Below are 14,862 nucleotides of genomic sequence, written 5' to 3'. Positions count from 1 at the left end.
AAAAAAAAAAAAAAAAAAAAAAAAAAAAAAAAAAAATGCATGCAAGCCAAACATTGTAGTTTATGCCTATATTTTTAGCTACTTAGGAGGCTGAGATGGGAGCTCACAGGTTCAAGACCAACCTGGGCAATATATTGAGGTACTCATCTCAAAAAAAACCCACCACCAACAAAAACTGCAAAGCACACTCAGCCGCAGAAATGCACACACACAAAAGAACCTCAAAGAAGGGAAGAAGCATGCGTGTAGCCCCTGCCTAAGATAACACCATTACCATTTAAACCCTTGTGTATCCTTTTGTTATCTTCTCTCTCTCCATTTCCTCCACATGTCCCTGCTATCCTTTCCTTTGTTTTCACAGTTTTGCTCTGAATTTCTAACCCTTTCCCCAGCATCTTTTTTCCCTTTCCTTATCTCTTTGACTTATCTTAAATGTCCACCTCTGATGGGCCTTCCCGGATGCTGTACACATTCTCATTTCTTACATGAAAATTGCTTGCTTGTTCCCCTTGCCCCTCCTTTCAGTCTGTGTGCCTCTCTAGCTTAGAGTGCTTGGCACATATGTAGCCAGGGTATAACAGTGACTCCATCTTGTTGCCCTCACTCTTTGCAGGTGACTTCAGTTCAAGTTCTTTCCCCATGTTCATCCTTTCTTGCTCCTCAGTTTAAGGTGGCTTTAGATATTTATCATCATATTCTTGTTGACAGATGTTTTCCACATGGGGTTTTCTGCTGAGATAATTTTCCTCTAGATAATTATTTACTATTAGATACAAGATTGTAGTTTACACGTCATCTTTAATCTTTAAATTTGCGAATTAAGTAAAGATCACTGTAAATTTTAGTCTGTTTCAAGTATATGTGAATGTGAATGTCCTGAAAGCCATTGTACTATAGTCTTGGAAAAGTAAGAGGTAACCTTTCTGTTATATATATCTTTCTGTGTACACACCTACAAAACAAAACAAAACCCAAAACTTATTTTTCTATTATTTGCTTTTTCCCCAAATTCTCTCAGCCTGAGATATTCTTTGATGTTGTCAGCCTCTCAACATGGCAGGAAGTACTAAGTGACTCTCAGCGTAAGCACCTACAGCAGTTTCTGCCTCACTTTCCCACAGACAGCATGGAACAGCAGAATGAGCTCATTTTAGCCTTGTTCAGCGGAGAGAACTTCCGCTTTGGAAACCCTCTGTACATTGCCCAGAAGCTCTTCCGAGGTCTGTAGCTCAGCCTTCTATTTTTAATAGGGTGGAGGGCGGGGATGTGGATGTGCCTTTCTTTGTTTTATTTTAATCATTCTCTTGTACAGAAAGATAAGCCAACCTGAAGTACTTTTGAATAATTCTTTGCTACCTATGCTGTTTTAAAGTACAGTTTTATTGATGTAAATAGAAAGTACCTAGTATATTCTCATCTGTATAACCACCACCCAGAACAAGAAGTGAAACAGTTCCAGCATCTCACAAGTGCTCAATGAGTAGTCTAAAATTTTTAAAAAACAGCTTGCCATTTTCTTTTCTTTTATTCCTCAACAGAAAAGATGGTATTTTATCACCAAGCCTTTGAGCATGTGTATCTCTTACCAAAGGATTTTCCCACATAAATATACTCCTTTTATCCTGCCCAAGAAATATAGCACTGAACACATAATATCATAGTATATTCCCTGTTGAATTTTTGTAATTGTTCCTGAAAAGTTCTTTGTTAAGTTGCGATTGAAATCCAGTATCTGTTAAGAATTTATGCATTGTTTGGGTCTTATTCACTTTAGCTCAGTGAATTAAGGATCCCTGCCCTTTTTTGCTCTCATTCTAGACACTTTTGCAGAGCCCATAACACTTGAACTTTGAAATGTCCTGTTTTCTGGGAATTTGTCTTCTTACTGCTCCATGGTTAGATTGTATCCAGTGCTCTTGGTGAGGATGCTGCCTGGGAAGCAGCCTTCCCAGTATGTCACCTCAGGAGGCACATGGTGTCACTTTTCCACTGTTGGTGATGCCATGTGTGACCACTTGGTTAAGTGTTTTGGCCACAACTCTGATTGCAAAGATGCCTGTATTCCTTTATTATTCTAAAGCAATCTGGATAGATACTTTGGGATCATGTACTAGTTTTGTTTCTTTAAAGCCCTGTCTTACCCGTTAGTTATTGCTTCTGATGGTGGTTCTTGCTTGAATGAACTATTACTTTAGGCATTGCAGAGTGATTTGATACTATTCTTAACTCACAGTCTGCCCTCTGACCTATGGAGAGGAGCATAGCCTCTTATCTTTGCCTTTCTGGGTGACATTTTGGCATGATGCCCTGGAAAGCTAGAACATCTTGACTTGGTGTTAAACTGAACAACGTAACGTGATAGTTGCTTGAGACTGAAGCAAGCAAGATTATTATTTCAAATTTCTCATTTTACGGATTTAAAGTTAGCACTCACCCCTCCTTTGTGGTTCTGGGGATTGGACCCAGGTCCTCTTGCATGCTTGGCAAGTACTGTACCATTGAGCCGTACCTTACCCCTGTTTTTCTGTTGTTGTGTTGTGGTTAAAGAGAAATTTTAAGAGGCAGGGTATCCTTGTGTTTCCTAGGCTGGCCCTGATACCCCTGGGCTCAGGTCATCCTCTTGCTTCAGCCTCACAAATAGCTGGGAATACTGGAATGCATTTTCTCTTTTAATGGATTATTTAAGAGGAATTCTTCTTTGTGGTTGGCAGAGATCTATTTTACCTAAGCTGGGGCCTCAGCTGGGAGTACCGTGTCTCCACTCCTGTGAAGCAGAGGGAGGGAAATCTCATTGGATTTAGAAGGATCATGTTAGGGTAGCATGCTTTCTCCCTAAACAATATGGTAGCCTGGTGAGAACATGGAGAAGGAATGTCAGGGCAGAAATTTCTGTATATTTCACTCTGATTAGTGCTGTATTTCAGTTCTAGTTTTACCATGGTTATTACAGTTAGTAAGCATTCTTTTACTTTTTGTTCTCTTTCCTAATTCTTATATTTGCTTTTCTATTTAGTTCTGTGCTACAGCAACATCTTAAATATTGAATATATGTTGACAGATATATATGTAGCTGTACCTCTATTTTTTTTTAAGATGGATATTTTAACCCTGAGGTGGTCAAGTATCGGCAGCTGTGCTTCAAGTCACAGTACAAGCGATACCTCAACTCGCAGCAGCAGTATTTCCATCGGCTGCTAAAACATATTCTTGCTTCCCGGAGTGTAAGTAATGCTGGGACTGGGTAAAAATGTGGACAGTAAACTTGGGATATCATGACTTCAAGAGGTAGAGGGGCTGGGGATTTAGCTCAATGTTGCTGCTGCTTGCCTTGAAAGCACAGGGTCCCGAGTTCAATTAAGAGACAATGTCTTGTGTTGATTTCATTCTGATTTCAAAAGTGTTAAAACATGAAAAGCAAGTGCTTCCTAAAAACCTAGCATATACAAGGCTTGAATTTCTGTCCCCAGCACCACAGCAAGCAAACAAACACCAAAAAACTTACCCCTACAAACTTAACAAGATAATATGGATTTGAAATCTATTACAACTCATTGAGCAAAGCTAGGATGCTGTGAAATTGATGTGCAGGTGTGCATAGGCCTCTGCATGCTGTGATGGATATGTAGAACATAAAGCTAAGTGGCTTGTGGGTTTCTCCCAGCTTGATAATTCTTAGAGGCAAAGCATTCTGTGTTCTTAAAGCTTCAGTAGAGAAATACATTACTTGGTTGTCTAGTATAGTATGCATTCTTTTTGGAGCAAAAAGAGATAGTGGATTTTCACCATGTAATGCGGGTTGAATATTCCTTATCTGAAATGCTTGGAGCCAAAAGTGTTTCAGATTTCAGTTTTTTTTTTTTTTCAGATTTTGGAATTTTGTGTGTACGTAGTAAGATATCTTGGGGATGGGATCTAGGTGTAAACACAAAATATATTTCACTTGCATCTTATACACATAGCCTAAAGTCAGGTTTCACACACTTTTTAATAAGTTTATTTTTTGACTTCAAGTTGTTAAAATGAGTTCAGGTATGACATTTTCTACTTTGGTTTTATGTTGGTACAGTAAGTCCTTGACTTAAAAACATTCGAGTTGTGTACTTTTATAGGTACAAATAGATTTCACATTATAAACATTCATACATGCTAACACATCACAGAAGTAGGTCATGTGTCCACTGGATATTGTTACAGATGTGCTGCTGTGTGCATGCTGTGTACAGTGTAATAGTATACAGTAGTACAGTGCTCAGTCAGAGCCCAGGATGTCCAAAAGCAAGAAAAACAGTAGTGATGATGTGGAAGGGACTGCTAGGAAGCACAAAGTAGTAACTGTGGAAACAAAAGTGAAAATGATTGAGACATTGTAGTACTTTACCACCACTTAAAGGTAACTGTGAAAGTAAAAATAGAGTATTTTTGTATGTCTGATTTTTTATGTGTCAAAAGTGTATAAGACTCACTTAGACTTACGAATGAATCAGACTTATGAATATTCTCCCAGAGTGGAACTCATTTGTAAGTTGGGGACTTACTGTACTCATAAAGTTCTGTATTTCAGAGCATTTCAGATTTCAGATTTTTAGATAAGTATGCTTAATCTGTAATTAGTATAGATTCTTTTTATTTACACATAGTTGTTTATCTGCTCCTTTGTGATCTGGAGGAGAGGGAGTTGAGTTTGTTTGATATTGAGAGAATAAATTGCGGACTCACAGAGTGTACATCAATCCAGAGCAAGCATCAGTGATGACATACACCCTCATCTGACCTTTCTAGGATCTGCTGGACATGGCCCGCAGGAGTGGCCCAGCTGTTCCTTTCTGGCAGAAGCGCCCTTCACCATCCCGCAGCCCTGAGGAGCGGGAGTGGCGGACCCAGCAGCGCTACTTGAAGGTCTTGAGGGAAGTGAAGGAGGAGTGTGGTGACACAGCTCTATCCTCTGATGAAGAGGGTGAGTGTCCTTGGCCCTGTGGGTCAGCTGGGTTGTTGGAGCCAGAGGTAGCCACTTGTCCCCCAAGAAGCATCTAAGTTGTCTTGTCTGGGGGTGGAGAGTGAGACTTGTTAAGTCCTTGGTCTTTAAGTCCCTACCTGAGACATTGCTGTTAAGTGGTACTGACTCCATGTCCTCCTGATCCCTGTGCTCTTGGGGCACTTGAGTCAGATGAGCATCTGTTGGACAAATCCCTGTGGGGCAGGGTCTCTCCACAGTAGGCCTCTGGTCCCATTGTGCCACTTGAGAGAACTGCTTTTCCCCTTACAGGAGAGTAGTAGTGACTGTTGGCCTGCTGCAATGCGACCCCATCACTCTGTTGAAGTCTCTCCTCCTGGAAAAGCCGTTTAAATGACCTAAGTGTGCTCCAGCTCATCTGGGGAAGGGTCAGAAAGGATTGTGGAACCCTGGCCTCCATGTTGTTGGCTTAGCCCTGTTGAACCTAAATGGCCACTTACTCAATCTCCCCTATTGGAGTCCACAGCCACGTTGGATTTACAAGAAAAATTTTCTTTTGAAGATCTCAGCTCATGGCTTCCAAGCTCTCCAGCACGTTCTCCTAGTCCTGCGGTGCCCCTGAGGGTGGTGCCCACACTTTGCACCATGGATATGAAAACTGCAGGTGAGAACTGAGCTGATGCTGCCCCCATTCCAGGGAATAGCAGTATAGAAGTAAAATATCCCTTAGAGGGAGGTAGGTAGGGACTAGATTTTTAGTGGCCAGGAAGCAAAGCAGTGTTCCTTAGAATTAGGTGATTTGGAGAAGTATTTGTATCATTCCACTTTTTTTTTATATGTACAGATAAACCTGCCTTCTTTCCTTTTTTTTTTTCCAATTTTTACTTTTTATTAGTACATGTTTGCAGCACATAATGATTGCCTGGTACATACACGTACATAACACATTTTAATTCTTTTTTCATTTGCTTCCCTTCCCTTCCCTCCCTTCATCTTTTCATCCTTTTCCTATTTAAGAAAGCTGTGACTCCTTACTTCTTATTATCTTTTATTTTGCACTGTACTTGCATATTGGATTTCTCTTGTAAGATAAACTATCTGATGTTTACTTAATTTAAATTCATGGTCTCATTGTACATCCTTTTTCCTACAAAGAACTCAAGTTTATTCTTTATAGCAGAGTAGTAAACCTTTGTGTTTACCACATTTTCTTTATCCATTCATCTGTTGATAGACATATGGGCTGCTTCCAGGATTTAACAGTTATGAATCATGCTGCTGTGAATATGAGTATGCAGGCATCACTGTACTGTAATATGATATTGTCACTCTTTCAGGAAGATACCTAGAAGAGAATATCTGGGTCACTGGGATTTCTATTTTCAGCTTTTGTTTTTTGGTACCAAGGATTGAACTCAGGACCTTGTGCTTGTGAGGCAAGTGGTGGCACCACTAAGATAAATCCCTGGCCCGATTTTTAGTTTTTTGAGGAATCATTGATTGCACCTGCAGTACAGACTCTTCATACAGATTGTACCTTCTTTTTTTCCCTGCAGCCTCTCAGTCATTGTTATTACTTGATTTTTTTCCGAATTTAATTTATTGGTACATTCTAGTTAGACAGTACAGTTACATTCATTACTGGGATCTTGTACCTTTACATGCGAGGTCTTGGTTCTCATTTTTTCCCCTTGTCCCCACCCTCCCTTCACCCTCCCCTCCCCGCCTTCAAACACTTTAATTCCATTTTTACATTTTCTCATATTTTTTTCCTTTTCCCTTAGTCCTCCTATTACTTGATTCTTGAAGATAGCCATTCTTGCTGAAGTTCTGGAAAATCGATGTTTTTTTTTTTTCCCGCAGTACTGGAATTCAAACTCAGGACCTTGTACTTGCCCAATGTCATTTTAATTTGTGTTTCACAAGTGGCCAGCAATGTTGAATATTTTTTATGTATTTATTGGCCATTAGTACTTCATTTCGGACGCCCATTTTTTTATTAGGTCTTTAAGTTTTAGGGGATCTAATTTTTTTGAGTTCTTCATATATTGTAGATACTAGTTCTTTGTCTGACGAGTTGCTGGAAATTTTTTCCCATTCTGTGGGTTGTCTCTTAGTTTTAAAAATTGTCTTTTGAAGCTAAGCATCTGGTATTTTGGTCTAAAGAAAGCAGACTCTTAGAGTAGCAACCTAGTAGAAAATTCAGTAATAGAACAAAAGGGATAACCAGAGCCATAGCAATTCCTTAGATATTTGTGAAATTGGAAAATAATTTGTATTTGAATAGGAGTGAAAGGACATTGTCAAGAAACTTAATATTGTGTATTCAGTTACTGCCCATCTGAGTAACTGAAGAAATTTATTGGTGTATAAAAAAAATGGAAGTGCGGATTGTGTGACTGAAGGTTTTTGGTGCTTTTAGTACACAGGACTCAGAAGGGAAACTCAGCAGTGTCTTGCCTAAGAATGTCACAAGTGACCAGAAACATTTGAATTAGAGCATCTTTGCAGTAAATCACCTAGTCTATGTGGTTTGGTTCATTTTTCTCTCAGATAAAATAGAACTTGGGGACAGTGACCTGAAGATAATGTTAAAGAAGCACCATGAGAAGCGGAAACATCAACCAGTAAGATTGGGATGAGTGGCCACTTCTGGGGTGAATGTCTGTGGCTTGGCTGTCCTGGAGGAGATACCCGTTGTCCCCACCTCACTTGTGTTTCCTTGTTGTTAGGAGTGACACAGGCTAGTTAGCGTAAGAATGGAAGGCATCTGAGGGGTGCTTCCATTTTATAAGGCCTGCTCAACAGTGTCTGGTTCAGCCTTTGCTGTGCCACTATTTGGTATATGAGTGCATCATAAATTCCATGTTACCAGTGCTCAGAGAACTGAAGGAGCTTGTCTTTGGTTCTGTGACTAGTAAATGCCGGGACCAAGAGTTACCTTGTACTCTTCCCTCTTTGCACTTGTTCTGTTATTCCCCTCAACTGAATTGAGGTGGTTCCAAGCCAGAGAGTAGAGAGGAGAAAGGATATCCTATCTGAGGTAGAGCAGCAAGACAGGGAGAGTCCCACACTGGGATTGAGCTGAGTTCTCTCTGTCTTTTCTACTCTACAGTATTGTGCAGTTCCTTTAACTTCTTTGATCCCTAGACTTTGTAAAATATAACATAATATAAAGGCTATAAAATTGGCCTGAAGAGAATGTGAGATAAGGAATGCAGAAGAGCTGTATGAACTGTAAATGCCATACATCAGGGGGTTGAAAATGGGTTTTCCTGTGTACTGTTAGGAAGAGCAGTAGTCTTCATTATTGCATTTTTGTAATTCAGTATGTTTCCTCAGGGATACCTGGCAGGAGTCATATCTGTTAGGTAAATTGGCAGTCTTCATTAGTCTTTGCTGTTTCTTTTGGCCTCAGTAACCGAATCTCCAACTGTAACCTCTAGGATCACCCGGATCTTTTGACAGGGGATCTGACCCTCAGTGACATCATGACTCGAGTCAATGCTGGCAAGAAGGGCTCTCTAGCAGGTAAAACAAGACTGTTGGCTGCTTCTGAGTAGCCCTCACTTTGCTCTTAAATGTTATGAGACTGCCTCTATGTGGCTAAAGTAAATGAAACCATAGTCTCCGTCATGCCATTCATCTTTGTTTTATTACTGCCTTTATGAATTTAAAAAGTCAGTATAGCCATCATTAGATGTATGTATGTATGTATGTATGTATGTATTTATTTATTAGTACCAGGGATTGAACTTGGGTCCTTGCACTTGCAAGGCAGGTGGTGGAACCACTGAGCTAAATCCCTAGCCAAGAAATCTGTATGTCTTATTATGAGACATTTATGCCTTTGGTGGGCTTTGGGAAAGAGTATGTAGGTAAGACTTCTTACTTCCTGACTAGAAAATGCAGTTTTGTGACTTGTGTTCTTTTACTTCCCAGCCTTGTATGACTTGGCTGTCCTTAAAAAAAAGGCCAAGGAAAAAGAGGAAAGGAAGAAGAAGAAAATAAAACTGATCAAATCAGAGGTAGAGGATTTGGCTGAGCCTCTAAGCAGTACTGAAGGGGTTCCATCTCTCTCACAAGCCCCGTCTCCGCTGGCAATACCTGCTGTAAAGGAAGAGTAAGTGTGCAGCACAGGTCACATGCTGCTGAGGGTGGGTGGTTAAGCAGAGAGCTGTTCAGTCCCTTGGGGCTGTGTGAGGTGGCTGTGGGTGTGTTGAACTTGCCAGCGCTGCCAGGGACCCAGCTGGAAAATGTGTTGTGTTCCCTTTCTTATGATTACAGGGCCTCAGGGGACCTGAGTTAACTTAGAATGTGTTTTTGCTCTTAATTGTGCTTATGTTTCCTTCTCTCCACAGGCCCCTGGAAGACCTCAAGCCTTGCCTGGGAATCAATGAGATATCTTCTAGTTTTTTCTCTCTTCTGTTAGAGATCTTGCTGTTGGAGAATCAGGCTAGCCTTCCTATGGTAAGAATTTTGAAGAGTCAGATGTACATTGAAGGTTTGAAATCATCAAAATTTTTGATGGTCTCCAGCTTGAGAAGCGGCTCTGTAGAGTCCAGGCTCCACAGCTAACTTGCTTTGGGACTGGAGCAAACTGGAAACGTACCCAGCTTGCTGTGGACATCCCTGGTATGCTATAGGAGAGAAATCTCACTGGGTCCCACCTTTCCTCTCCCTCAGCTGGAGGAGCGCGTTCTGGACTGGCAGTCATCTCCAGCCAGTTCCCTCAACAGCTGGTTTTCTGCAGCCCCCAACTGGGCTGAGTTGGTGTTGCCTGCCCTGCAGTATCTTGCTGGAGGAAGCCGAGGTAAGGATTTGTTTTTTGGAAGGTCATTATGTCTTTCCTCTTTTGCCTGGTTCTTAACAGTAATTGGCAGCTGTGCTTATTTGGTTCATTGTACCTTTGTGTCCCACCGTACCCTTGATATCTCTTCTCTCCTGATACACCATGAAATACTGAGAATGTCTCTCAGAGTTCAGAGCTGCAAGATACACAGAGTTTAGCGCTTCCTGACCTGTGTGGCTTGTACATGTGATCTCTTTCTTGCAGCTGTTCCTTCTAGTTTCACTCCATTTGTTGAATTCAAGGAGAAAACCCAACAGTGGAAATTACTTGGTAAGTAATTCATATTATTACCTAGTCTTTCCCTAAGCTGCTTTTGCTTTCTAGTCAGTACCTTCCAGGAGATTGGCAAGGAAGAAAATATTAGATCTCACTTTGGTGTGTGAGGGAATCTTCAAGACACTTTGTATTCTTAGGGTACAATCTTCATCCCACACTTTCCCCACACAGCTCCCTAAGTGGAAGTGGAATTGCCTTTCTGCCATGATGTAGTCTGTGGGGCATTTTATAATAGCATCATAATTTGTATTACTCATACTAGTGGTTTTGGACTAATTTGTAATATAGTTACTTTTCTTTACCGAAACTGGGCCTTGCTATTGAGGGTGATGTGCAGTGAGAGACTGAACAGCCCCTAACTATTTTTATTTTTTTATTTTATTTTATTTTTTTTTCAGCTTTAATTGAGTTTATTGGTACATTTTAGGGATACAGTACAGTTACATTCATTGTTGGGATCTTGTACCTCTACATGACAAGTCCCGAACTGTTTTTAAAGGGCAGGGTCCTTATTTTGTTTTAAATTTATAAAGCCTTGCTTAGAGTGTTAGTTTTTTTTTTCCTCATTGAGTTTATTGGTACATTTTAGGTATACAGTTGTTTCCCCTTAGTTGTTAAAACATGCATCTAAAGTGAGATGGAAATTCAGTATTGGTCCTATACTGAAATTAGTATATAGGAAAGGACACAGATGAGGCTGTCACCTAGAGAGAAAGTGTCAGGCGAGGAGAAAAGTGAGTGAGAGCTAAGCCTTGAGAAACTCCATGGAAGAGGCAGCAGAATGCCAGTGTATGTGAGGAGGGACTACAGAGACAGGAGGAAAGCCCTGAGATGGTTGGCTCTGGGAGACAAAAGACTGAAGAGTTGAAGATGTGGGTAGTAGTTATTGGCTTTCATTGTTCCTGAAAAGTTTGGTAAGATAAAGATAAGATCTGTTGACATGGAATAAGGAGTGTATGTGTGTGTGTGTGTGTGTGTGTGTGTGTTTGTGCTAGTGTGTTAGTGTTACCAGGGCCTCACTCTTGCTAGCCAAGTGCTTTACTACTGAGCCATAACCCAGAGTAGATGGGATTATAGTGTGCCCCACGATACTTGGCTCTTGGTGAATTTTTAGTTAAGAGTGACTCCTTTAGGGATGACAGGGGTTGAGGGCAGTATGAGCTGAAGGTCATTCCTCATACTGGTTGTGCACTCTCTGCCACGATGAGAGTACTTGCACCAGGTTGGTATGATGTTTCTTTTAGGATCAGATACTAAGTGTTTGAAGCCCATGTGGATTAGATTTTTTTTCTGTTACTAGCCCTCAATTCTGCTTCATAATGCAGAGCAGCCAGGCAGTAGACAAAATGAATAGGTGGAGTTGTGTTCTATAAAACTGCTTACAAAGACAGGAGCTGAATTTGCTGCCCCTTCATGTACACCATGGAAGTGTGCAGCTGTAGCCAGTCAAGGCTCCTTTTCTCTGGTGCTACCTGAACATGCACAGCACACTACTGGTTAAAAAGTTAGTGAATCTAAACAGCTCTTTCTAGGTTAACTGGAGGAGGGAAGAATAGGATACTTGTGGCCAAGAGAGGAATGTTTTTAAATGGGTGAGATTAAGTTTTGTTGAGAAGGCTGTGTTTAGAATGGACTGCTGAAGATGCAGCAGAGAAGAGGAGATGCGTCAACATCCACATCCAGGGCTGGCTCTGGATGAAAGAAGTAGCACAGAAACAGTGGAAAAACAGCAGTGGACTTGTTAGTCTTCTGTGGGAGATTTGGTCTGCTGATTTTCCTGCATAAAGTAGGAGGTGGGGGTGGTGAGAAGGAAGATTTGAAGAGAGTAGGGAGACCCTCCCTGGAGCATGCAAAGCAGGGTAACCAGGACAGCGTTAGGATGGGCAGGCAGCTGTCAGCGTCAGCTTCTCGTCATTGACTTGTTGTGATGTTCTGCCTCTTTGTGTGCTTTTTTCCTCAGGGATCCCTTACCTGCTTAGTTGGAAGCATGGGGAATGTGGATAGTTCAATTTTGAGTTTTGTTAGGTGGGAATGGTAGAAAGGTCAAAGGTCAAAGGTAAAGGTTTTACTCTGTGGAGCAGTGCATTATTGGAATGATGGTCTTGCAATCTGAGTATTTCAGGTGCCTGTGTATGTGAGATTACGCAGTATTTGTCCTGGGAGCCATAACAGGCTCATCCATATTGTTGGAGATAGTAGGATTTCCCCTGTTCTAAGGTGAGTAGTAGTCCATTTTATGTGTAGCACATTTGTAGCAGGAGCAGAGGGAGATCAAAGGAGGAGGGAAGGGGATAGACCCTTCCAGGCTATGCCCCAGTGACCCCCCACTTCTCCAACCAGGCTTCTCCTAACATTCTGCTCAGCTGTAAACTCCTCAATGGACTAACCCATTTATGAGTATCACAGCCCTGTGATCTAATCACCTCCCCAAAGCTCCACCTATGAGCATATGAGGCTTTGGGGGACCATTCAGATACAAACCATAACATTTGGCAACATTGGAGTGCCAGTATCTGAGGCCCTAATTTCACTTCTCTTGGGATTATATCTAGAAGTGGAATTGCTATACCATATGATAGTTCTGTTTTTTACTTTTTGCAGTATTGGGTATTGAATCTAGGGCCTTTACGCTGAGCTACATCCCCAGCCCCATTTTTATGTTGTACTTTGACCCAGGGTTTCGCTAAGTTGCTGAGTTGACCATGCTGGGCTTGAATTTGCAGTCTTCCCGTCGTGGCCTCCCAGAATGTTGGGGCTATAGGTTTGTGCCTATTTTTCACTTTTTTGAGGTGTCTATGTGGTGTTTTTCATAGAGTCTCTTGGTGTCCAACAAGTTTACAAGGGCCTAGTGTTTCTCTGTATGCTCGCCAATACTTGTTGTCTGTGCCTTTTAATAGTAGCCATCCTGACCTGTGAGGTGTTCACTCATTGTGTTTTTATTTTGTAGTTTCTTGATTAGTGATGTGGAACACTTTTTTCATGTACAACATTTGTATGTTGTTGGGATGTTCAAATCCTTTATTTTTAGTCAGGTTATTTGCTTTTCTGCTATAGATTTGTAGTTGTTTCTTATGTATTTTGAATATTAACCCTTTATAACATGGTTTGCAGATATTTTCTCCCATTTTGTAGGTTGTCTTCCTCTTTTGGTTGTTTTCTGTGCAGAAGCTTTCTAGTTTGCTTCAGTACACTTGTTTTTGCTTTTGCCTGTGTCTTGATGTCATATCAAAAGGATCATTGCTAAGATGGGTATTATGGAGCTTTCCCTGTTTTCTTGTTGGGGTTTTACAATTTCAGGCCTCATGTTTAGATCTTTTTAACTCTTTTTTTTTGTTTGTTTCTGGGAATTGAACTCAGGACCTTGCACTTGCCAGGCAGGAGCAGCATCACTGAGCTACATCCGGAGCCCCTTTAACTCATTTTGAGTGATTTTTTTTTTTCAGATAGTTACATAGACTCCTAATTTTATTCTTTAAATGTGGATATCCAGAGTGCCTTCCTGCCATTTTTGCAGAGACTGTGCTTTTCTCTTAGGTTTTTGGCACTCTTGCTAAGCAGTGTATGGACTGTATATGTGTGTTTATTTCTGGGCTGTTTTGGAACAGGCTTTTGTTTTTATTTGATTTTCTAGAACTGAGGAGAAATGTAGTTTCTGAAAGTTATAGGAGAAACTGCCTCATGACTCTGTAGGATGTGGATGTGAGAAAATGAACAGTCAGCCTCCTCAGGGTTCAGGCTCAGTGGGAGCACTAGACTCCATACCAAATAAGTAGAGAAGTGTCAGGAGAAGATAATTTGGCTGCAGGGCAATTGACTGCCTGTGAAGTGGCATTTCTAGAAGGCATAGTGGGAATAGAGGAGGGCAATCAAGAGGTAAGAGAGCATAGAAATACAGGTTCTTGGGGTGAGTAGGTGTTGACTGGTGGAGAGTGAAGGTAAGTGTCTGGTGAGTATGGTTCCAGGATTTCTCTGGAAGCGCAGCTGTGTTCTCATACAAGTAGATGTAGATGGTGGTGTCCTCAACTGGCTTCTAGCCTAGGCAGGAGCTTTAGGTACATGCTAAGAGCTGTGGTAGGGGTCTGAACAGAGTAACGAGAGGAGGGCAGGGAGGGCTTTTGTCTCAAGTTGGTTCAGGGGCCTTCTTGCTGCTGTGTCAGTGTGCAGAGTGCCTTCAGGCCCACGCTAGCTGGAAGACTGGATAACTTTCCTGGTGTAAGTCAGTCAGGACATCCTCTGTGACACCTACCAATTTTAGAATTGGTTTTAATATGGGTTTTTTTTTTCACTTGACTCTACACTCTGTGAGGGCCGAGACAGAATTCATAGATGATCTTAGCACACAGTGGCTTCTCAGTAACCGTACTTACTGAAGGAGTGATTTAATTAGGTGACATCCAGGCGTGGTGATCCAGGCAGACAGCAAGTGGGTGGACAGAGTATGTGTAAAGGATCATTGCTGCAGGGCCTGATACGGTCTTTTGATATGGAAAAGGTAAGGACAAAGTGGGATTCTGAATAACACTTTAGATCTTTTTGGCTTTTTTGTCTCCCTTTCCCTTCAGGTCAGTGCCAGGATAATGAAAAGGAGTTAGCTGCATTGTTCCAGCTGTGGCTAGAGACAAAAGACCAGGCCTTCTGTAAGGTGTGATTTGACCCCCATCCCCACCCCATACTGGGGATCGAACTTGGGACCTTGCGCTTTCAAGGCAGGTGTGGCACCACAGAGATAAATTCCTGGCCCTGTAAGGTGTGATTTTTTTTTTTTTTTTTTTTGTTCCGGGGG

At 41.4% G+C, this 14,862-nt stretch overlaps 1 protein-coding gene across 3 annotated transcripts in view; it reads left to right on the top strand.

Annotated features, from left to right (window-relative positions):
• Nfrkb (nuclear factor related to kappaB binding protein) overlaps positions 1 to 14,862 on the top strand; it is a 37,081-nt gene that overhangs the window by 5,269 nt on the left and 16,950 nt on the right. For 2 of the 3 annotated variants that reach the window (XR_783462.2, XM_010640106.3), the window contains exons 3-13: positions 1,019 to 1,220; positions 3,094 to 3,221; positions 4,780 to 4,954; positions 5,478 to 5,615; positions 7,505 to 7,578; positions 8,398 to 8,482; positions 8,894 to 9,074; positions 9,313 to 9,421; positions 9,638 to 9,764; positions 10,008 to 10,073; positions 14,642 to 14,721. Coding sequence is in view for 2 of the 3 variants with exons in the window: in XM_010640106.3 (XP_010638408.1) it covers positions 1,019 to 1,220; positions 3,094 to 3,221; positions 4,780 to 4,954; positions 5,478 to 5,615; positions 7,505 to 7,578; positions 8,398 to 8,482; positions 8,894 to 9,074; positions 9,313 to 9,421; positions 9,638 to 9,764; positions 10,008 to 10,073; positions 14,642 to 14,721 (1,365 nt within the window). In the remaining variant the exon portion in view is untranslated. The remainder of the gene's footprint in view (positions 1 to 1,018; positions 1,221 to 3,093; positions 3,222 to 4,779; positions 4,955 to 5,477; positions 5,616 to 7,504; positions 7,579 to 8,397; positions 8,483 to 8,893; positions 9,075 to 9,312; positions 9,422 to 9,637; positions 9,765 to 10,007; positions 10,074 to 14,641; positions 14,722 to 14,862) is intronic. The other variant, XM_010640107.3, reaches the window with a different exon arrangement.

This window comes from Fukomys damarensis, unplaced genomic scaffold (assembly GCF_012274545.1).
Source record: "Fukomys damarensis isolate Sample0158 unplaced genomic scaffold, DMR_v1.0_HiC HiC_scaffold_16, whole genome shotgun sequence".
In the NCBI taxonomy this organism is placed as follows: Eukaryota; Metazoa; Chordata; class Mammalia; order Rodentia; family Bathyergidae; genus Fukomys; species Fukomys damarensis.
The sequence above is the reverse complement of the archived record's forward strand: the minus strand, read 5'-3'. Positions and strand labels throughout refer to the sequence as shown.